Source organism: Heterodontus francisci, chromosome 5 (genome assembly GCF_036365525.1).
Source record: "Heterodontus francisci isolate sHetFra1 chromosome 5, sHetFra1.hap1, whole genome shotgun sequence".
Classification (NCBI taxonomy): Eukaryota; Metazoa; Chordata; class Chondrichthyes; order Heterodontiformes; family Heterodontidae; genus Heterodontus; species Heterodontus francisci.
In genome coordinates, this window is record NC_090375.1 from 52,550,574 (window position 1) to 52,575,832 (window position 25,259).

The 25,259-nt window shown below is 43.6% G+C and overlaps 1 protein-coding gene across 3 annotated transcripts in view; it reads left to right on the top strand.

Annotated features, from left to right (window-relative positions):
- The window catches only part of LOC137369834 (corticotropin-releasing factor receptor 2-like), a 292,805-nt gene that overhangs the window by 149,277 nt on the left and 118,269 nt on the right, over positions 1–25,259 (top strand). For all 3 annotated transcript variants that reach the window (XM_068031419.1, XM_068031420.1, XM_068031421.1), the window contains exon 4: positions 20,119–20,204. In XM_068031419.1, the coding sequence (XP_067887520.1) occupies positions 20,119–20,204 (86 nt within the window). The remainder of the gene's footprint in view (positions 1–20,118; positions 20,205–25,259) is intronic.

Here is a 25,259-nt window from a genome sequence, read left to right on the forward strand (position 1 = left end):
TGCTTCAGAAAACCCTAAAGGCTCCTATTTGTTATGGAAGTGTGGGTAATGAAACTATGATCTATCTCAGAGACGATTAACCATGGCAGCTCTTCAGTGGGTGAATTACCTGGGTACAATACATTTGAAGTTTGTTAAATAAGTTGAAACAGTCACTTATCAACTGACAGGAACTACCATGCTTCCGTACATAGGAATTCCTACATAGAAAAGACTAAGGACCTTCTAGTTCACCATTGATTATCCTGGTACTCACACAGTCCAATGATAGTGGAGTTGTTAACTAATCACAGCAATCAATCTCAATCAATTAGTGTACAGCTAACCCAGATATGAGGCAAGAAAAACACTGGTGGTGGAAAATTTTAAGAACCATTTGTCTAAAGTCACCTGTTTCTTCCAGGCATTACATACTTATCATGTGACATCTTTCACAATATTGATACCATGTCCCAAAATGTTATTTTCTGAAAGAAATCTATCCAATTTGCATGTGATTGAATCAATACTAATTGCTTCCACCATCTCCCTAGGGAAATTGTTCTTCACATTGAACCCTCGTTCACTGAAATACGGGGCTATGGGGCCGGATTTTCATTCTGCAAAGACAGCGGCTTCAGAGGCAGGCGTGCCAGTAATTTCACACTACCGGCCGGTCTACCGACATATTCCTGCCTCCAGCCTATTTTCAGTTAGGCTGCTTCTGGGGGTTCACAGCCACCCACCCTCCAGCTGTCTGGAGCTTTGTAGATGGCAGACGGGTCCAATGCTGTGGCTGAAGCATGGCAGTTTTTAAAAATTTGTTCTTGGGATGTGAGCATCGCTGGCAAGGCCAGCATTTATTGCCCATCCTTAATTGTCCTTGAGAAGGTGGTGGTGAGTTGCCTTCTTGAATCACTGCAGTCCTTGTGGGGTAGGTACACCAGCAGTGCTGTTAGGAAGGGAGTTCCGGGATTTTGACCAAGCTCTTTTATCCATGTTTGGACTAAGGCTGTAATGAGGTCAGGAGCTGAAAGGCCTTGGCGGAACCCAAACTGAGCATCAGTGAGCAGATTGTTGCTGAGTAAATGCCGCTTGCTAACACTGTTAATGACACCTACCATCACTTTACTGATGATTGAGAATGAACTGATGGGCAGTAATTGGCCAGCTTGGATTTGTCCTGCTTTTTGTGGACAGGACAAACCTGGAAATTTTCCACATTGTCGGGTAGATGCCAGTGATGTAGCTGTACTGGAACAGCTTGGCTAAGGGCATGGATGGATGGCCTTCTGGTGGCAGGGCAACATGGGGGAGGGGGTAGTGGGGGGTGCCAGTGATGTCTTCTTCAATGCCCCCCTACCTGCCACCAACTCCCCAGCACCACAGATGCCAGAGGGCCACAGTGGCCAAATTTTATTTTTAAACTTTCTGAAGTCTTCAGAGGTTGCTTCCATCTTAACGCACCCTCTTGTTATCCTATCTACATCGGCAGTGCTCACCTCTCCCAGTGGGGCTGCCAAGACTCCGGTGCTCCATTTGGCCCTCCCGGCTGTGAACCGTCCCATCGTCATTAATTGGACAGCGCTCCCGGAGGTAGCCTCTTAATTGACCTCCTCCAAGACGTCTGTTGGGGTCCTACCACTGGATTTTCCAGGTTCCGGACCTGCATTTCATCCCAACGGGGGGAACTGGACCCAGGAGCAATGATTCTGCCCATTGTTTCCACAGATTTGTTGAATTGACTCTCCTTCATGTACAGGCCCTATCCTGTGGTTCTACTGTTCTGGACAATAGGAAACAGTTTGTCATGGTCAACATTATCTTGTCCCTTTGGAATCATGTTAGATTCCTTATGTTACTGTAAGTGGAATAAATTCGAACTGTATATACCAGTCCTTGGTGAATATAGGCTCATAGCCCTGAGTAGTCAATAATAAGTATTTGACAAACTTCATTGATCATCTGGAAGGCAGAAAAGCCGAACATGACCTCCTTCAGAGTATCAGATGGCAGAATGCATGATTTATACCATCACATCACATGTTTAAGATCAAACAAAAAAACTTCATTCAGGAAAATGGTGTTGAACTGCAATGCATCAAAACTCTAGTTAAAGACTGTGGTGGTGGGAATTACTTACACTAGTGGAGCAAAGACTCAGAGATTTTACTGTGGTATTGAAGGGTTGTAACGCAACTGAAGTCTGAAAATTTGTTTGACGTAATCACAAACTCTACAAGAAGCAGGCACAGACTCCAGCTCAAAAGTAGGAGAGTGAAGATAGTTTAGGTTCAATGCCTTCAAATGGAGGGTTGTGAATATGTGGAACATACTGCCCAGTGAGACAATGGAAGCTGACAGTGTTGACAAATTCAAGGAGGAACTGAATAGATAGCAGAAAAAGTTATTGAGAAATAAGGACATGAAATTGAGGGCGGCACAGTGGCGCATTAGCTAGCACTGCAGCCTCACAGCTCCAGCACCCCAGGTTTGGTTCTGGGTACTGCCTGTGCGGAGTTTGCAAGTTCTCCCTGTGACCGCGTGGGTTTCCTCTGGGTGCTCTGGTTTCCTCCCACATGCCAAAGACTTGTGGGTTGATAGGTAAATTGGCCATGGTAAAAAAAAAATTGTCCATAGTGTAGGTAGGTGGTAGGAGAATTGAGGGAAGGTGGTGATGTGAGAGGTAAAATGGGATTAATGTAGGATTAGTATAAATGGGTGGTTGATGGTTGGCACGGACCTGTTGGGCCGAAGGGCCTGTTTCGGTGCTGTATCGCTCTATGACTCTATTGTACAGGGTTTTTTGGACTATAGCACTGGTCTGATAGACTGTAATATTCTCCTGATTTTTTACATTACCATGTTCAATTCTTACATTGTTAGAAATTGCTAGTAAAGAGAAATAAGTTCAAGACTCAGAAAGATTGAGATTGAGTCTAGATTGAGATTTTCTGACAGATACATTAACTCTCACTCATGGGCAATCAGATTAAGTCATTTTCATTGAAACACCCAACCTAACTCAATACATCTCAAACTGAAATGTGAGCTCCATTCCATCCATGTCAATGAGCATGGCATCTGTCTCATTCTTTTTAATTATAACCCTCCTTTGTAACTTAGTATCAAATAACAATTTAAGTCAGGTGTAGACCGTGTCCATCTACAACAACAATAACAACAACTTACATTTACGCTGTGTGTTCAACGTAGTAAAATATCCAGAGTCCTGGATGGGTGTATAGTCGGTCAAAACTTGACCCTGGGCCACATAAGGAGATATTAGACCAAAAGCTGGGTCAAAGAGTTAGGTTTTAAGGAGCATCTTAAAGGAGGAGGTGTAGAGAATTGGAGAGGTTCAGGGAGGGAAGGCAAAGACATCTCAAAAATTTGAGCAATAGGTGAAGCTAGCCGTTTCACACTGCTACTATGCAATAGCAGTACAAGTCATATTTTCTACTAATAGGATGCTGCCATCAAGCCAAAAAGACGTTCTGCCTATCACACAAATGAGTAATGTGGCAGAAGAATTCCAGTTCCAGTGCGATGGCAGGTACGTAGGCCGTATGTGCCAATGACTGGCGGATTGTATCAAACAGTACATCCCTTTGGCTGTTCTCAATAGGCAGAGTACTGAGAGTAGTCAACCAGCCCATATTTGCAAAACTCAGAACACAATATGTAACATTATGTGTGATTCCGCAATTGGACAGCACTTACTGAACAATCCCGAGTGTACTAGGAATTACATTAACAACCAATTTAAGATTATCAGTCGGGCTCGCAATGTGGCTCACTTATGCTTGCTAGAAGCTACATATATTCATATACAGGGGACCTGTCGTCTTCAGGCAAAAATAACATGTCCTGGCGCTGCGCATTTCTTGAATTAAACAAAAGTATGGGGGACAATATTTCCCCCATTTTAGTTGCCATTCTCCATGGTAATGCCTCAACCAATCAAAGTCGACTTGCCAACCAATCAGCACCCTTTCCTCATGCAGTATAAATTGTTGCTCCCTTTGAAATTTGACATTCTTGCATCTGCCCTGATGAATGCAAGACGAAAAGCTTCGACAGAATTTCTCTTTTTTCAGCATTATTACAATATACTACATGAAGGTTCACTGCTTCTGATATAACTGATTTTCTCTTTACAACCCAATCCTGATATATACTATGCCATATCACCAATTTTGCCACATTTGGAAAACAGGAAGGAGAAAAGTGACTTTTTTGTGCTTGAAAGAGAGGGTGTGAATGGAAGAAAGGATGGAAAAGGGTAGAACTTTGAAGAACGAAACCATGCAAGCATTTCAGTGTTAACTGAGATCTAAGTGATTGTCATGGGCCTGCATAAATCTTGTAGATTAAGCTACAGTAGAATAATGAATAGTTCAGTGATATTCATTCTGTCCGAGCTTTTACAGAAGGTTTTCTTTGTTTTATAAATGTTCTTTTCATTATGATGAAGTATATTAGCATAGGGAATAGAATTCTTTCAGTTACTCCAGTATCACATCACTGCATCCGGATTAAACCCAAAGTTAGGGTCTCTCCCTACAATGTGCCCCACCTCCAGGAGATGAGCACCATCCTAATATATTTCAGAATTCCTATATCATGCCATTTGTGCAGTCTCTGAATAAACATCAGTTATTGCCGGGGCTCATTGCCCTCTGCACCCAAACTTCCATGATGCATATTCTAGAATTATTAATCACTAATTCCTTTAGGGAAGGAAATCTGCTGTCCTTACCTGGTCTGGCCTCCATGTGACTCCAGACCAACAGCAATGTGGTTGACTCTTACATGCCCTCTGAAATGGACTAGCAAGCCACTCAGTTGTATCTAACTGCTACAAAGTCAGTAAAAAGGAATGAAACTGGACGGACCACCCGGCATCGATCTGGGCACTGGAAACGACAATGGCAAACCCAGCCCTGTTGACCTGCAAAGTCCTCCTTACTAACATCTGGGGGCTTGTGCCAAAGTTGGGAGAGCTGTCCCATAGACTAGTCAAGCAACAGCCTGACATAGTCATACTCACGGAATCATACCTTATAGACAATGTCCCAGACACTGCCATCACCAACCCCGGGTATGTCCTGTCCCACCGGCAAGACAGACCCACCAGAGGTGGTGGCACAGTGGTATACAGTAGGGAGGGAGTTGCCCTGGGAGTCCTCAACATCGACTCTAGACCCCATGAAGTCTTTTGGCATCAGATCAAACATGGACAAGGAAACATCCTGCTGATTACCACCTACCGCCCTCCCTCAGCTGATGAGTCAGTACTCCTCCATGTTGAACAGCACTTGGAGGAAGCACTGCGGGTGGTGAGGGCACAAAATGTACTCTGGGTGGGGGACTTCACTGTCCATCACCAAGAGTGGCTCGGTATCACCATTACTGACCAAGCTGGCCGAGTCCTAAAGGACATATCTGCTAGACTGCGTATGCGGCAGGTGGCGAGGGAACCAACAAGAGGGGAAAGCATACTTGACCTTGTCCTCAGTAATCTGCCTGCCGGAGATGCATCTGTCCATGATAGTATTGGTAGGAGTGACCACCGCACAGTCCTTGTGGAGACGAAGTCCCCCCTTCGCATTGAGGATGCCCACCATCGTGTTATGTGGCACTACCGCCGTTGCTAAATGGGATAGATTTCGAACAGATCTAGCAATGCAAAACTGGGCATCCATGAGGCGCTGTGGGCCATCAGCAGCAGCAGATTTGTACTCAGCCACAATCTGTAACCTCATGGCCCGGCATATCACCCACTCTACAATTACCATCAAGCCAGGAGACCAACCCTGGTTCAATGACGAGTGCAGCAGGGCATGCCAGGAGCAGCACCAGGCATACCTCAAAATGAGGTATCAACCTGGTGAAGCTACAACACAGGACTATCTGCGTGCCAAACTGCGTAAGCAGCATGCGATAGACAGAGCTAAGCGATCCCATTCGGATAAGATCTAAGCTCTGCAGTCCTGCCACTTCCAGCCGTGGTGGACAATTAAATAACTAACTGGAGGAGGTAGCTCCACAAATATCCCCATCCTCAATGATGGGGGCGCCCAACACATCAGTGCAGAAGATAAGGCTGAAGCATTTGCAACAATCTTCAGCCAGAAGTGCCGAGTTGATGATCCATCTCTGCCTCCTCCTGAAGTCCCCAGCATCACAGATGCCAGACTTCAGCCAATCCGATTCACTCCACTTGATATCAAGAAATGACTGAAGGCACTGGATACTGCAAAAGCTGTGGGCCCTGACAATATTCCGGCAATAGTACTGAATACCTGTGCTCCAGAACTTGCCACGGCCCTAGCCAAGCTGTTCCAGTACAACTACAACACTGGCATCTACCCTGCAATGTGGAAAATTTCCCAGGTATGTCCTGTACACAAAAAGCAGGACAAGTCCAACCCGGCCAATTACTGCCCCATCAGCCTACTCTCAATCATCAGTAAAGTGATGGAAGGTGTCATCAACAGTGCCCTCAAGCGGCACTTGCCGAACAATAACCTGCTCAGTGACACACAGTTTGGGTTCCGCCAAGGCCACTCAGCTCCTGACTTTATTACAGCCTTGGTTCAAACATGGGCAAAAGAGCTGAACTCGAGGTGAGGTGAGACTGACTGCCCTTGACATCAAGGCAGCATTTGACCAAGTATGGCACCAAGGAGCCCGAGCAAAACTGAGGTCAATGGGAATCAGGGGGAAAACTCTCCGCTGGCTGGAGTCATACTTAGCTCAAAGGAAGATGGTTGTGATTGGTGGAGGTCAATCATCTGAGCTCCAGGACATCATTGCAGGAGTTCCTCAGGGTAGTCACCTAGGCCCAACCATCTTCAGCTGCTTCATCAATGACCTTCCTTCAATCATAAGGTCAGAAGTGGGGATGTTCGCTGATGATTGCACAATGTTCAGCACCATTCGTGACTCCTCAGATACTGAAGCAGTCCATGTAGAAATGCAATAAGACCTGGACAATATCCAGGCTTGGGATGATAAGTGGCAAGTAACATTCGCGCCACACAAGTGCCAGGCAATGACCATCTCCAACAAGAGAGAATCAAACCATCTCCCCTTGACATTCAACGGCATTGCCATCGCTGAGTCCCCCACTATCAACATGCTAGGGGCTACCATTGACCAGAACCTGAACTGGAGTAGCCATATAAATACCGTGGCTACAAGAACAGGTCCAGAGGCTAGGAATCCTAAGGCGAGTAACTCACCTCCTGACTCCCCAAAGCCTGTCCACTATCTACAAGGCACAAGTCAGGAGTGTGATGGAATACTCTCCACTTGCCTGGATGGGGGCAGCTCCAACAACACTCAAGAAGCTCGACACAATCCGGGACAAAGCAGGCCACTTGATTGGCATCCCATCTACAAACATTCACTCCCTCCACCACCGACGCACAGTGGCAGAAGTGTGTACCATCTATAAGATATACTGCAGCAATGCACCAAGGCTCCTTAGACAGCACCATCCAAACCCGCAACCTCTAACAACTAGAAGGACAAGGGCAGCAAATGCATGGAAACACCACCAACTGCAAGTTCCCCTCCAAGTCACACACCATCCTGACTTGGAACTATATCACCGTTGCTTCACTGTCACTTGGTCAAAATCCTGGAACTCCCTTCCTAACAGCACTGTGGGTATACCTACCCCAAATGGACTGCAGCGGTTCAAGAAGGCAGCTCACCACCATCATCTCAAGGGCAATTAGGGATGGGCAATAAATGCTGGCCTGGCCAGTGACGCCCACATCCCATGAATGAATGAAAAAAAAATAATGGAAATGCTCAATTATACAAGTTTACAAAAGATTTACAACATGGCAGTGCCAAAATCACAAACTGTCAAACTTTCCTTGTGGTTTTGAACCCTAGAATCAGACAGAAGCAAATTCAAGACTATGGAGAAATGCAGAGTTAATGAATTTGAGGTACACACCAGCCATGATCTAATAGAATGGCAGAAGAGACGGAATGAGCTATTTCAGGACTATGTTCCAATCAGAAGTTTGTGAATTCAAGTCCCACTGCAGCACTTGAGCATATAGTGCAGGTTGGCACTCCAGTGTAATACAAATGATAATGTACCTAGGAAGAATGCCAAAAATTTGCTCCAAAATTTATTCCCTGTTGCTTTAAATGGTAATTAGATTTTGCACACACCTCAGCCTCACAAGGTCCTCAATTCTGTCTGTCTTAGTTACAACCTGGCCAGAACTGTACCCTATAATTCAGAATTTACCTTACCCCTTGTGTACTGTGAGCAGGAAATTCAGAGCTGCAATGCCACTGGTTCTTATTATATAGTAATGAACTCATTCGAGACTCACAATATGGATTATGAGAAAACCCAAATTGTATTAGGACATTCAGGGTGTGGATGGTCCAGTTTTGGGTGTAAATCTGGTGAAAATGTCTACCATGCCATTTTACTGCTGAAAACAAAAGGAAGTCCAAACTGTGCACATAAAAATGACAGAATTGATGTGGAAATTCTGGTCTAATCAATCTTTGGTGGAAATGGCTGAGGGAAGAGTGCTGACCACAGTGTTCTGGTCTTTTTTGAATAGTTCAAAGGGAATTTTTTACTTCCAACTGAACAGGTCAAAGGGCCTTGTCCAAAAGTCTGCAAGTCTAACAATACACCACGCCCTCAGTACTGCATTTTAGTGTCAGCCTGGATTATATGCTCAAATCCTGTAGTGTGGCCTTTTCCATCATTTTATTAAATCATGGCTGGTCTGCACCTCAACTCCATTTCCCCACATTTTGTCCATTTCCCTTGATGCCCTTAACCAACGGAAATCTATTGATCTCAGTTTGAAAGTTTCAATTAGGCTGGAAACATTGCAAACTGACAGAAGCTGACATAATCCTATGTGAAAAGTCCAGCAGAGCATGAATTATTTGGTCCATAAGTTTCAGAATGCTGCCTGCAGAAGATCCTACATATCAAGTGGGAGGACAGGCACTCCAACATCAGTATCCTCTCACAAGCAGGCACCACAAGCATTGAGTCTATGATTATCCATTATCAGCTTCATTGGGTTGATCATATAGTTCGGATGTCAGATACCAGGCTCCCAAAGAAGGTCTTCTCTCAGCTCAGTCAGGGCAGACGTACCAGAGGAGGACATAAGAAGCGATTCAAGGATGTGCTGAAAGCTAACATGAAGAAATTGTCCTACAGGCCCCCACCTGCCAGGAATGAGGCACATTAATTTTGTAATATGAATATTGATTTTAAACTGTTACTGGAGTGAAGAAAGGACTTGTTAAAAAAATCACCAGACTTGGCTGGAAAAACATTTTTGCACACTAACAGACAGTGCTTGGAGGGACAAAGAGGCTATTCGCTGATCCAATTTAACCCACAATGGACTTTGAGCACCAGGTATTGTGTGTAAGAAGAGACATTCCAGGGTCGGCTAAGACAAGAGAATCCACAAACAGACGTGGTCAGACCAGTTACTCACATGACTAACCTGCTTGGCAACCTGGGTTTTTCTGTATTGTACAAAGAGCTTGAACAGAAAAAAGACTGCTCCTGGATTGAGAAGAACTCTCCTGTCTGCTCCCATCTCTTTCTCACAAGTCTCTAGACCCACTGAGGATATAGAACATAGAACATAGAACATACAGCACAGAACAGGCCCTTCGGCCCACAATGTTGTGCCGATCCTTTGTCCTCTGTCAAGGACAATTTAATCTATACCCCATCATTCTCCTTTATCCATATACCTATCCAAAAGCCTTTTGAAAGTCCCTAAAGTTTCTGACTCAACAACTTCCCCGGGCAAGGCATTCCATGCCTCGACCACTCTCTGGGTAAAGAACCTTCCCCTGACATCCCCCTTATATCTCCCACCCTTCACCTTAAATTTATGACCCCTTGTAACGCTTTGCTCCACCCGGGGAAAATGTTTCTGACTGTCTACCCTATCTATTCCCCTGATCATCTTATAAACCTCTATCATGTCACCCCTCATCCTTCTCCTTTCTAATGAGAAGAGGCCTAGAATGTTCAGCCTTTCCTCGTAAGACTTATTCTCCATTCCAGGCAACATCCTGGTAAATCTCCTCTGCACCCTCTCCAAGGCTTCCACATCCTTCCTAAAATGAGGCGACCAGAACTGCACACAGTACTCCAAATGAGGCCTTACCAAGGTCCTGTACAGCTGCATCATCACCTCACGGCTCTTAAATTCAATCCCTCTGCTAATGAACGCTAACACCCCATATGCCTTCTTCACAGCCCTATCCACTTGAGTTGCAACTTTCAATGATCTATGCACATAGACCCCAAGGTCTCTCTGCTCCTCCACATGCCCAAGAACCCTACCGTTAACCCAGTATTTTGCATTCATGTTTGTCCTTCCAAAATGGACGACCTCGCACTTTTCAGGGTTAAACTCCATCTGCCACTTTTCAGCCCAGCACTGCAACCTATCCAAGTCCCTTTGCAGACGACAATAGCCCTCCTCGGTATCCACAACTCCACCAACCTTTGTATCATCTGCAAATTTACTGACCCACCCTTCGACTTCCTCATCCAAGTCGTTAATAAAAATCACAAACAGGAGAGGACCCAGAACTGATCCCTGATACATGAACTTCAAGAGAGAAAAATCTCCTACATCGGACAAGGTTTAAGAAGAATACTGGGCCCCAATGTAAAGCAAGATCTACCTACAATCAAGGACTTTACAGCGAGCTCGAAGAATAGTTTAAACTAAATCAGCAGGGGAATGGGAACCTTAATTGTAGTTCCAGTGTACAGGCTGTTGAGAGTAGTGAGGTAGGGGATAAGGTTACAGGGACGCAAGAGGGCACTGGCAAGCAAGAACTTGGTTTAAAGTGTGTCTACTTCAACGCCAGGAGCATCCGGAATAAGGTGGGTGAGCTTGCAGCATGGGTTGGTACCTGGGATCCTGATGTTGTGGCCATTTCAGAGACATGGGTAGAGCAGGGGCAGGAATGGATGTTGCAGGTTCCGGGATTTAGATGTTTCAGTAAGAACAGAGAAGAGGGTAAAAGAGGGGGGGGGTGTGGCATTGTTAATCAAGGAGAGTATTACAGCGGCAGAAAGGACGTTTGAGGACTCATCTACTGAGGTAGTATGGGCCGAGGTTAGAAACATGAGAGGAGAGGTCACCCTGTTGGGAGTTTTCTATAGACCTCCGAATAGTTCCAGAGATGTAGAGGAAAGGATAGCGAAGATGATTCTCGACAGGAGCGAGAGTAACAGGGTAGTGGTTATGGGAGACTTTAACTTTCCAAATATTGACTGGAAATACTATAGTTCGAGTACTTTAGATGGGTCTGTTTTTGTCCAGTGTGTGCAGGAGGGTTTTCTGACACAGTATGTGGACAGGCCAACCAGGGGCGATGCCACATTGGATTTGGTACTGGGTAATGAACCCGGCCAGGTGTTCGATTTAGATGTAGGTGAGCACTTTGGCGATAGTGATCACAATTCGGTTAGGTTTACCTTAGCGATGGGCAGGGACAGGTATATACCGCAGGGCAAGAATTATAGCTGGGGGAAAGGAAATTATGACGCGATTAGGCAAGATTTAGGATGTGTGGGATGGGGAAGGAAACTGCAGGGGATGGGCACAAACGAAATGTGGAGCTTATTCAAGGAGCAGCTAATGCGTGTCCTTGATAAGTATGTACCTGTCAGGCAGGGAGGAAGTTGTCGAGCGAGGGAGCCGTGGTTTACTCAAGAAGTTGAAGCGCTTGTCAAGAGGAAGAGGGCGGCTTATGTTAGGATGAGACGTGAAGGCTCAGTTAGGGCGCTTGAGAGTTACAAGCTAGCCACGAAGGATCTAAAGGGAGGGCTAAGAAGAGCAAGGAGAGGACACGAGAAGTCATTGGCGGATAGGATCAAAGAAAACCCTAAGGCTTTCTATAGGTATATCAGGAATAAACGAATGATAAGAGTTAGAACAGGGCCAATCAAGGATAGTAGTGGGAAGTTGTGTGCGGAATCAGAGGAGATAGGGGAAGCGTTAAATGAATATTTTTCGTCAGTATTTACAGTAGAAAAAGAAAATGTTGCCGAGGAGATTACTGAGATACAGCCTACTAGGCTAGATGGGATTGAGATTCACAAGGAGGAGGTGTTAGCAATTTTGGAAAGAGTGAAAATAGATAAGTCCCCTGGGCCAGATGGGATTTATCCTAGGATTCTCTGGGAAGCCAGGGAGGAGATTGCAGAGCCGTTGTTGTTGATCTTTATGTCGTCATTGTCGACAGGAGTAGTGCCGGAGGACTGGAGGATAGCAAATGTTGTCCCCTTGTTCAAGAAGGGGAGTAGAGACAGCCCTGGTAATTATAGACCTGTGAGCCTTACTTCGGTTGTGGGTAAAATGTTGGAAAAGGTTATAAGAGACAGGATTTATAATCATCTTGAAAAGAATAAGTTCATTTGCGATAGTCAGCACGGTTTTGTGAAAGGTAGGTCGTGCCTCACAAACCTTATTGAGTTTTTCGAGAAGGTGACCAAACAGGTGGATGAGGGTAAAGCCGTGGATGTGGTGTATATGGATTTCAGTAAGGCATTTGATAAGGTTCCCCACGGTAGGCTATTGCAGAAAATACGGAAGTATGGGGTTGAAGGTGATTTAGAGCTTTGGATCAGAAATTGGCTAGCTGAAAGAAGACAGAGGGTGGTGGTTGATGGCAAATGTTCATCCTGGAGTTTAGTTACTAGTGGTGTACCGCAAGGTTCTGTTTTGGGGCCACTGCTGTTTGTCATTTTTATAAACGACCTGGATGAGGGTGTAGAAGGGTGGGTTAGTAAATCTGCGGATGACACGAAGGTCGGTGGAGTTGTGGATAGTGTCGAAGGGTGTTGTAGGGTGCAGAGGGACATAGATAGGCTGCAGAGCTGGGCTGAGAGATGGCAAATGGAGTTTAATGCGGAGAAGTGTGAGGTGATTCACTTTGGAAGGAGTAACAGCAATGCAGAGTACTGGGCTAATGGGAAGATTCTTGGTAGTGTAGATGAGCAGAGAGATCTTGGTATCCAGGTACATAAATCCCTGAAAGTTGCTACCCAGGTTAATAGGGCTGTTAAGAAGGCATATGGTGTGTTAGCTTTTATTAGTAGGGGGATCGAGTTTCGGAGCCACGAGGTCATGATGCAGCTGTACAAAACTCTGGTGAGGCCGCACCTTGAGTATTGCGTGCAGTTCTGGTCACCGCATTATAGGAAGGATGTGGAAGCTTTGGAAAGGGTGCAGAGGAGATTTACTAGGATGTTGCCTGGTATGGAAGGAAGGTCTTACGAGGAAAGGCTGAGGGACTTGGGGTTGTTTTCGTTAGAGAGAAGGAGGAGGAGAGGTGACTTAATAGAGACATACAAGATAATCAGAGGGTTAGATAGGGTGGATAGTGAGAGTCTTTTTCCTCGGATGAGGATGGCAAACACGAGGGGACATAGCTTTAAGTTGAGGGGTGAAAGATATAGGACAGATGTCAGAGGTAGTTTCTTTACACAGAGAGTAGTAGGGGCATGGAACGCCCTGCCTGCAACAGTAGTTGACTCGCCAACTTTAAGGGCATTTAAGTGGTCATTGGATAGACATATGGATGTAAATGGAATAGTGTAGGTCAGATGATCGGCGCAACATCGAGGGCCGAAGGGCCTGTACTGCGCTGTAATATTCTAATTCTAATTCTAATTCTAATCTTCAGATATTGCCTCAAACATTTCCACTTTATTTCTTCTGCTGTTTCTGTCTCTATCTGCATGTATGTATCGGGTATGCATGCTAGCGTGGGTGCATTGCGTATCTGTAGGTGTTCGCTGAATTAAAGTTTAAGTTTACAAAAGTTTAACCTTTTTTCTTTAACCCTAAGAAAACCTGTTTGGCTAATTTCTTTGCCTTATAATTGGAAGTTAGTGAACAATGATTCACTAAGGGGAAGCTAAAAAAGAGTGTGTTTAAAATTAAACCCTGTTATGGTGAGACCAGGTGAAGGCTGAGAGGGAACCCTAGACAGCTTTCTCACTGGGTCGTAACAAAATGCAACATTGACATCAATTCCTGGGAGACCATCACCCTGGACTGAAGCAGATGGAGGCACAGTGTATGGGAAGGATCCCAGTCCTTTGAAACCCAACGACAACAAAATGAAGAGGAAATGCGAGAACAGTGAAAAGAACAAGCCATGACCCAAACCAATAACACACAACCAGACATCCCACATGACAACAAATGCCCTACGTGCCATAAAGTCAGTGGATCCCGAATCGGCCTCATCAGCCATCTTCAGACTCACGGAAGACAATCATCCTCGCCTGCGAGTGATCGCCAATAATAATAATAATAATGATAATAAGTTTCAGAAATAACTCTCAGGTAGATAAACCGAATGTAGCTAAGCTACTCACTGCATATCTACTTATGGTATGTAGGCTGAGGCCTGCCATTGAGTTTTGTCACTTCATGACAAGACAGTTGACAGAGCAATTAATAGACTTTTAACTATTTAAAACTGTTGTGCCTCTACAATAAATTGTTCTCATTTAAAAATTTTAGAGCAGAAAAGTGTGGCTTTGTGTTGTGTGTGCACATGTACATGCTTGTGTGTTGACATCCAAGGTCAATTAGCCTGCCAACACTCCAGGGTAAACTTTATGATTACTTGCTTGTGGCGTGGAGCCCCGCATATCAGGACTCAGGCATGAGATCGCTGTGATTTTCTGTCCATTAAAATTAATGAACTGGATATTTTGAAGAGCATATCCAAGATGTTCTGATAATCACTCCACTTGGGTGAGGGACAAATTTTGTAAAATGTATCCTTTTCTGCCTCAGCCCAAACTGAAGAATGTCATTTTGGCAAGGCATCTTAGGGAATCTGAAGGAAAAGGCAACGATTGGAATCAGGAAAGACCAGTTAGCCCTTTTCTTATGCCGATCAAGATCTATTGCCCCTTCTAATGTATGTTAAACAAATGACAGATTCTGCAAAGGAGTCAAATCTCCAGAATATGATTGAATTTTACACACAAGACCGATCTCTAGTGTTTGATGGCTGAGTTGTAAGGAAAGCCTGGAAAAACATGTTTTTCAGCCTTTCAAGGATGCATCTCAGAAGTGATTTTATAGAGATATTTAAGATGGTTAAGGGAACAACAAAGGTAAATCTGAAATATTATTTTAAATTGAAATACTAAAGTAAGACAAGGGGACATGGGTTTAGACTAATTAAAGGAAAAGTTAAGATTTATATCCCGAATTTGTTTTTCATACAAAGAGTTAACACATGGGCTAGAATGGTGGAAACAAAAACCCTGGAAACATTAAATACGATTGCCTTAAGTAGCAAAGGGGGAATTTGCCAGTGTTTTTCTTGAAATTGGTCCAGGTTTTTTCTGGAATAATTTAGCATTAGTACTGGTTTGAGACGGGTGGTGCTCAAAGTTGCACTGGCTAATGACACTGTGACTATGACTAGGCCCATCGGATATTTCCTTTTGTGCATGTATATTTTGGTTTAGGATGTAAGTTTAGATTAATACTTCAGTGCACTACTGAAGGAATACTATCGTGCCAAAAGCTGGTGATGTTTATATAAGACTTTAAACCTAGGCCTTGTCTACCTGTTTTCTTCATTCTTTCATGGAATCTCAGCATAGTTGCTCATTTCTAATTGCCTTTGAGAAGGTGGTGGCGAGCCATTGCAGTCCATTTGGGGTAGGTATGCCCACAGTGCTGTTAGGAAGGGAGTTCCAGGATTTTGACCCAGCGACAGTGAAGGAACAGTGATATAGGTCCAAGTCAGGATGGTGTGTGACTTGGAGGGGAACTTGGAGGTGGTGGTGTTCCCATGGATCTGCTGCTCTTGTCCTTCTAGTTGTAGAGGTCGTGGGTTTGTAAGATGCTTTCAAAGGAGTGTGAGTCGGTGAGTTGCTGCAGTGTATCTTGTAGATGGTACAGACTGCTGCCACTGTATGTTGGTGGTGGAGGGAGTGAATGTTTGTGGATGGAGGGCCAATCAAACGGGCTGCTTTGTCCTGGATGGTGTTGAGGTTCTTGAGTGTTGTTGGAGCTGCACCCATCCAGGCAAGTGGAGAGTATTCCATCACACTCCTGACTTTTGCTTTATAGATTGTGGACAGGCTTTGGGGAGTCAGGAAGTGAGTTACTCACTGTAGAATTCCTAGCTTCTGACCTACTCTTGTAGCCACAGTATTTATATGGCTAGTCCAATTCAGATTTTGGTCAATGGTAACCCATAGGATGGTGATGGTGGGGGATTCAGTGTTGGTAATGCCATTGAACATCAAGGTGAGATGGTTAGATTCTCAGTTGTTGGAGATGGTCATTGCCTGGCACTTGTGTGACCTGAGTGTAATTTGCCACTGATCAGCCCAAGCTTGAAGGTTGTCCTGGTCTTGCTGCATGTGGGCATGGACTACTTCAGTATCCGAGGAGAAATAAATGGTACGAAACATTGCACGATCATCAGTGAATATCCCCACTTTAGCCCTTATGATGAAGTGAAGGTCATTGATGAAGCAGCTGAAAATGGTTGGGCCTAGGACACTATTCTGAGGAATGCCTGCAGCGATGTCCTGGGGCTAAGATAATTGGCCTCCAATAACCATAACCATCTTCCTTTGTGCTCCGCATGACTCCAACCACTAGAGAATTTTTCCCCAATTCTCCTAGTGACTTAAATTTTTCTAGGCTTCCTTGATGCCGCACTTGGCCAAATGCTGTTTTGATGTCAAGGGTAGTCACTCTCACCTCACTTCTTGAATTCAACTCTTTTGTCCATGTTTGGACCAAGGATGTAGTGTGTGTGGTCTGGAGCTGAGTGGTCCTGGCAGAAGCTAAACTGAGCATCGGTGGGAAGGTTATTGGTGAGTAAGTGCTGTTTGATAGCACTGTCAATGACAACTTCCATCACTTTGCTGATGATTGAAAGTAGATTGATTCCATGGTAATTGAATAGATTGGATTTGTCTTGCTTTTTGTGTACAGGGCATACCTGGGCAAATTTTCAGATTGTCGTGTAGATGCCAGTGTTGTAGCTGTACTGGAACAGCTTGGCTGGGGACGCAGATGAGGTAGATATTAAAGACACTAAGATAGTAGAACCATAGAAACTATAGAAAAATTATGGCACAGAAGGAGGCCATTCAGCCCATCGTGTCTGTGCCGGCTGAAAAAAACTAGCCGCCCATTCTAATCCCACCTTCCAGTACCTGGTCCAGAGCCTTGCAGGTTACAGCACTTCAGGTGCAGGTCCAGTTACCTTTAAAATGTGCTGAGAGTTTCTTCCTCCATCACCGATCTGGGCAGACAATTCCAGACACCCACTCTCTGAATGAAAAGGTTTTTCCTCATGTCCCCTCTAATCCTTCTACCAATCACCTTAAATCGGTACAGGTCCTTCCTGTCTACTCTATCTAGGTCCCTCATAATTTTTTACAGCTCAATTAAATCACCCCTCAGCCTCCTCTGTTCTAAGGAAAACAACCCTAGCCGATCCAATCTTTCCTGTATGCTTCTAGATAATCAGGGGCGTCTAGATTTCACAGTACTACCCTTTTTCTTTGTGGGGACCTGTCTATACATAATGTCGGAAGGAGGGCAGGGAGTTCTCCTATTTTCCTGGCCAACATTCAGCCCTTAATCAACACCATCAAAAAGGCACATTAGCTGATTTTTCAGCTTAGTGCTGTTTGTGGGATTTTGCTGTATACACAATGGCTGCTTGCTTTTCCCTGCATAACAACACTCAGTGCACATTCACGTATTGGATTTGATAAGGCACCATATAAATACAAGTTTTTCTTTCTGTTAGTGTCTTGCAAGTGAAACAAAGCATTGTTAGGTATTAATAGGTGACATCATTAAAACATAAAACTGGGTGGGATGTAAAATGGCTGACCAATCTGATCCCAATAGTTTCCGGCCGGGTGGGTTAAGCCAAAATAAGCCCCTTAAAAAAAGTAAAAGCAGAAAATGTTGTCTGGGTTATTTTGATCCCCTCCCTGACCCCCTCTAAAGCACTGACTCACACAGGGTACAGCCCCCAGGCCACAGGTTGCTTCCCCACCTAAAATGGCCATTTCAAATATTGTGAGCCCACATGACGAGCATCTAGCATTGGACTCTTTTCTATCCAGTTTCAGTTTCTGTTGCTAGAATTTTAGACAAGTCAATTTAGATGCAGATACCATTGTACGGCTTTCAGTGCTTGAAGACACCATCTCCATCCCCACCCCCACCCCCACCCAGAGACACTGTAACATTTGAACCCCTCTATTTGCAATCACTCATCCTAAATTGCTTCTCCAGTGGCCATGTGCTCTACCTCCATTGAAACAGTGACTGGCTGTCCATCAATAGCTAAGGACAAAATAGGATTAAGATTTAACTTTGACACACACTCAGCAAAGCTTATTTGACATCATGGATGACTGAAAGTCTTGTTCAATAGAAAATTGTACTTAATTGCATATAGGCCACTGAAGTGGGACCTTGTGCAGCTGTAAAGGTTATGTACACTGACAGAATTAGCCTTCAGCCATTACGTCTAATGCATTGTGAAGTGCTCCATTGATCTATTACCATGTTTGATTCTTTTATTAGCAGACTGAGTTTAAAGAAATGTTATGAGACTTTCCTCCATTTGTGTGGAGGTTTATTTTTGTCTCCCTTCTTACTGATGGGATGATGGCTCCAAAGTTCTAGCTGATAGTATGACACCAAATGATAACTCGTCATATGTGAGCCTTGACAGAAAGCATCCGTCTTATCCTGAGATCTACTCTTTTCCAGAGGGAGATGCTGGATGACAATCAAGAGTGAGAGACCTGACTGAATTTTGAATCCAGGGGTAATTAGGTCATTGTAGAACCTACGTGACTTTCATTCCATCAATGGAACTAACATTAAGCATGTTCTATAAAGGGCAGGTGATCCACTCTGCCAAGTTAGTACCAAGATAGTAATGTTGAAAATCTACCCATTTCTGATCTTTCTATAAAGATCTTTCGACTTGCTACAAAGAGAAAAATGTGGCTATCTTCCAAGCAGTAACATATGATGCCAATTATTTTACCTCAGCTGCCATGGCTCTTTAACACTCAGGTGGAGTCAGCCCTTCTTCAATGTACTGTCACATTCCTCTGTTGCAGTAGGATTTGAAGTGTTCTCAAAACATGAAATAATTTAACCTCACTGTAAAGTGCAGTAATCAGCAGGTCAGTCTTCTGCGAGAAATAGAAAGAGTTTAATCCCGATAAACAAGCATTCTCGGAGAAATGTAATGCCAAGGTGAAAATTCTGCTTAGCTCAAGATTTCTACATTGCTTTTGAGAAAAATTTATAACTGATTTTTTTTTACTTCTGCCTATTTGATCACTTGCAAAATAAACAAGTTCACACTGGGAGACCTAAGTGAAGGATCAAGGTCCAAGGTTGTAAAGACTAGAAGAAAAGGTGGGGCATAAATGTATTTTGGGTACCAGCGCAAAACAGGTGATAGTGAAATGGAAAAGAAGCTTGAGCGGAATGCAAAAGGGGCTGCCAATTCACTATTGCCCATTTTTCCGAAGGAATTATACACCAATCAGGCAAACCAGGTAGTAATGTCAGTCTTTGTCCAGTGGTAGCTGTGAATGTGCTGAGTTCAGACCCCAGGCCTTGAGCACATATTCTTGGTTGTCACTTTAGTGCCGTACTAAGGGAGTGCTGTGCTGTCAAAGATGCTGTCTTTTGGATAAAACATAAAGTTGAGGTCTTGTCTAGCCTTTTAAGTGTACGTAAAAGATGCTATGACACTATTTCGAACTGTGATGACCAAAGTTAATCTCTCAACCAATACCTAACATAGATGATCTGGTCATCTATTTCATTGCTGTTTGTGGTAGCCTCCTATGTGCAAGTTGGCTGCTGTGTTTCCTACATCACAATACTGACTACACTCAAAAGTTTAAAATTTTCAAAAAAGAAAGCACCCTTTGCCTATCACAATGAATCCTTTTTTGCTTTGCAACCAATTTGTTTCCACTAAGGTTTCAAGGTTAAGATGTGAACAAATGTTTCTTTTCTTTTGTTTCTATAGGAAGTGTGTTCAGAGAGTGTACTGGAAATGGAACATGGGCCTCTAGAATCAATTACTCCCACTGTGAGCCCATATTAGAGGAGAAGGTTAGTCTGGTCTGCCAGTTATAAAATTCCATCAGCAATTGCAGAACTGTCTTTTACTACAACCCATATGTGTCTTTTATTTATGTGAGCATGCATATCCCTCTTGTCATTTTATTCTCCAGATCACCAATCCCTTACATTGGTATTCTTGTGAATTGTCCTGATAAGTGCAAGACGAAAAGCTTCAATAAAATGTCTCTATTTTCAGCAATACTCAAGTTCTGTATTACCAAATAACTATTTGATAATGGAGTTGTTGACTAATCATTTTCTTTTTAATTCATTCATGGGATGTTGCCAATGTTGGCTTGGCCAGCATTTATTGCCCATCCCCAATTGCCCTTGAGAAGGTGGTGGTGAGCTGCCTTCTTGAACTGCTGCAGTCCATGTGAGGTAGGCACAACCACAGTGCTGTTAGGAAGGGAGTTCCAGGATTTTGACCCAGCGACAGTGTAGTAACGGCGATATAGTTCCAAGTCAGGATGGTGTGTGACTTGGAGGGGAAATTGCAGGTGATGGTGTTCCCATGCATTTGCTGCCCTTGTCCTTCTAGGTGGTAGAGGTTGCGGGTTTAGACGGTGCTGTCTAAGGAGCCTTGGTGCATTGCTGCAGTGCATCTTGTAGATGGTACACATTGCTGCCACATGTGTCGGTGGTGAAGGGAGTGAATGTTTATGAATGGGATGCCAATCAAGTGAGCTGCTTTGTCCTGGATGGTGTTGGAGCTGCACCCATCCAGGCAAATGGAGAGTATTCCATCACTCTCTTGACTTGTGCCTGACTAATCAATCTCTATCAATTAGTCTACAGATCCAGTCTTGACATGAGCGAAACCTCTGTCATAGAATGCTTTGAAAACCATAAGTCCAAATCCACCTGTTCCTCCCAAGCATGCTACATTTCATGTCTCAAGTTACTGTACCCTGAAATATTAATTTCTAAAATAAATCTATCTAATGATGTTGGTCTATCATGAGTAGTTGTATAACTCAAATAAAAAAGCTGAGCTTTTCAGAACTACTTTTCACCCCTGCAAGCTATCTTAACTTCCATGAATTAGGTGTATGTGCTGATATGTGTCTGAGATGAAGTCCCTTGTGCATCACAGTATGAGGTGTACCTGCTGTTTATAGATCACAGGAAAGGGAGGTTTATTTTGGTGAAAGTGTGAAAACAGGCACTAAATGAGTGCAGTGCTCATAAGATAAGCTGTTTGAAAGTCTAATTTTAACATGCAGTTTTGATTCTAATTGCTGATTACCACAATTTGAACTTGCTTGGAAGTGTTAAATCAGACACCCACAGGTTTAGTATTTAAGTGCTGATTAGACACAATTCTGTGGAGCGGTGTATGTAGACTCCACACACCCACTTCCACTGAAGATGTGGAGTGTGCTGGTTAACACAAAGGACATTTCAGGATGGCTCAGGGACCAAGTGAGCAGGTGCACAGGTTCTTGGATGCAGCATTTGGGGTGCTGGTGGAAGTGATCCAGAGGAGGACGAATGTCCTGTACTCAAAGAGGGGGAAGGATTGCACCTTTCCCTCCTGTCCCTCTCTCCTGCAGCAGCTGCTCTGTCTGACCTCATGTCCTCCTCCTATTCCCCCTGAAGATCAATGGGGGCATCTAGCAAGATGCCGATGTCCAAGCACTCCCTTTCTCCTGGTGTCCTGGTGACTCCGATAAGGTGTCCATCCAATAAGGTATAGAGGAGCACAGCATTTATTTTTTTTTAAATGAAGTCCTCAGATAATTGCCAGAATAAATGTTGATAGAGTGTTGGTGAAGTCTTGACAAAGTATCCCAAAATATCTCCTGATGCATTTCAAAAGTCCTATTCAAACATCCAACGGCAAGTGAAGAGTAGAAGATAATATACCTTTAAGTAGCACTCAAAAACCTCTGCAACATTTTGTTTACTACTAGTCAGCTGATCGATGTTAGTAGGAGAGGGCTTTAGTTCAAGCATTATCCACTAAAATGATGAGCAGCCACACTATCCACTAAAATGGAGAGCCGTACTAGGCAATTTAAGTGGCAGTCAGCCCCTTAACACCCCGCTGGGTGGCTGTTCCTAGTGCAAGCTTCAGCTCCTTTGCTAAGATGGCATCTTGCATGAAACATAGGCTAAACCGATGTTTCGGCTTAAGGCAACATTTTGACCACATCGGAGGCTCATCAGCGCTTAACATATCGAGGAAAAATCACCCTCATAGTTTCTTGATGTCTTTACTGTTGAAATGATGGGTCAGAGCAGAAATAATAGAAGAACAGACTTTTAGCTTAAAGAGTTAATTAAATAGTATTTAGAAATGAGATAGACAGCATAATTTAAGGTGATGTAGCATGTAGTGCTCATAATATCACAGAGTTTATGACCTTCTCTCAGAGCAGCAGAAAGATCATTGGTTTTGTTGTTTCTGCTGGAGTGGCTTCAGGGACCACTTTAATTGGCTGGTTGAAGTCTTCAATTCAGTGGTGGTTCTGGGTTTCAGGGGAACATTGCTATTTACTGAGGGGTATTGCCCTTGGGCATGGGTGAGTGGAAGGCAACTGTTATATTTTAAACTGCTTTGCCCATATAGGGCTCAGAACTCATCTTACGAACAGAAAAAAAAATCGAAGCTCATGGGTTCATTTCATCAGGGGAACAGTGAAGCTGAATGTATGAGTAAAGGATATAGTTACAAGCAACCACGTGGTATCAATACCTTCACAAGAGAAGACTCATGAATATTGTCACACCAACTTGCTTTGTTGAATGATAATTTTCTTTAATCCACTGACTGGAGATCTGAATTTATATTTTTTGAAGGAATTTAAAAAAGAACAGATTAAAAAAGATGACTTTGTAGCAGTTTAGGAAGGTCATCTAATTTGCAACACTGCATCCTATATTGCAAGCCTTGTGAGGAGGGAGACGAAATGGCTGCTTAATCCAGCAAGAACCAAGACCCAGGAAGTTTAAGGGAACTACATATTATTTTTAGCAAGAAAGAAACACTGCTACCCTGTTTGAATCACTGAGTGACTGTCATGTGACAAGCTCCTCCCCATCTGTGGTTTTTAGCTTGTGTTTCTCTATAGCAGCAAGGAGAGGCAAGTGTACTCTGGCACATGCAGATCTAAGCGGGGGTCTCGCTCTCTCTCTCTCTCTCACTCTCTCCATTCCAGCTTTAAAGCTTCAAATCTCACCTATTGATTGATCACCTTTGCATACTTTGGCTGCAATCAGAAACCCCATTGGAGGAAATCAAGAGCCCACCAAACCAGTCATCTACCTCTTCAAATTAAAAGCATTAGGACTACTGAGTTCAGCCAGAGGCCTGCTGAATCACAAATGCCACAGACTGTATACCCTTTTTTTCTATGGACTCTAACATAGCCAATCTAAATTTCCCCACTGTGTAACGTATTTGTGTGTATGTAAATCTCTAGTGTGAGTGAAGGTTGGTGCATAGCTTATTATTTTTATTAGTTCAGTTTAGGTATAATAAAGTTAACCTCTTTCTTTGTTAGAATCATAGAATCATAGAAAGTTTAAGGCACAGAAAGAGGCCATTTGCCTATTCTGTCTGTGCTGGCTGAAAAATGATCCACCCCATTTTAATCCCACCTACCAGCATTTGGTCCGTAGCCCTGCAGATTACAGCACTTGAGGTGCATATCCAGACTCCTTTTGAATGAGTTGAGGGTTTCTGCCTGAACTATCCTTTCAGGCAGTGAGTTCCAGACCCCCGCTACCCTCTGGGTGAAAAAGATTTTCCTCAACTTCCCTCTAATTTTTCTACCAATCACTTTAAATCTATGCCCCCCAGTCACTGACCTCTCTGCTAAGGTAAGTAGGCCTTTCAACTCCACTCTATCCAGGCCCCTCAAAATTTTGTACATTTCAATCAGATCTCCCCTCAGCCTTCTCTGCTCTAAGGAGAACAATCCCAGCCGATCCAATCTTTCCTCATAGCTACATTTTTCCAGTCCTGGCAACATCCTCATAAATCTCCTCTGTACCCTCTCTAGTGCAATTACATCCTTTCTGTAATGAGGTGACCAGAACTGCACACAGTACTCAAGTTGTGGCCTAACCAATGAGTTATACAGTTCCAGCATAACCTCCCTGCTCTTATATTCTATATCTCGGCTAATAAAGGAAAGGAATCCATATGCCTTCTTAACCACCTTATCAACCTATCCTGCAACCTTCAGGGATCTATGGACATTCACTCCAAGGTCCCTCACTTCCTCTACATTCCTTAGTATTTCCCATCAATCGTGTATTCCTCTGACTTTTTTCACCCTCCAAATGCATCACCTCACACTTCTCCAGGTTGAATTTCATTTGCCACTTTTCTGCCCGTCTGACCAGACTATCAATATCTTCCTGCAGCCTACAGTTATCCTGCTTGCTATCTACCACACGGCCAATCATTGTGTCATCTGCAAACTTCGTTATCATGCCCCCTACATTTATGTTCAAAACGTTAATATTTACACATTTACATACAAATTGTTAAACTCAAGAAAACCTGTCCAGTTTGTTCGTGTTATTATCATAGCAAGTGAGTAACACCCACTGAACTGGCCAGTACATCCACTTTAAGAAAGAATTAAACCTGTTGTGGTCAAACAAGGAGAGGGAAAAGAGGGAAACCCTTTGACCCCTCATCACTTGACCGTAACAGTATCAAAGTCAAAGTTTGGTCCCAGTTTGGAGGATACCAAAAGATACAATATCGGTCAGACATCATCTGGATTATTTTGTGTAGTTTTATCACCTAACCCAGGAAAAAATTCACTTCCCTTGAGGGTCTATAGGGACAAGTAACCAAGATGATTCCAGGAATCTAAGTTATGAGAAAAGGGTATAGAAGTTGGGCTTGTTTTCTTTGAAAAATAGCAGGCTGAGAATAAGCTAACTGAAGATTTTAGGATAATGAAAGGAACTGACAAAATTAATCACTGTCATTCTGGCAGCACACCCAACATTCTATGCCCCCATACCCAAGTCAAAATCATCTCTATATAATCAAGAATAAAAGTGAACCCAGAACCG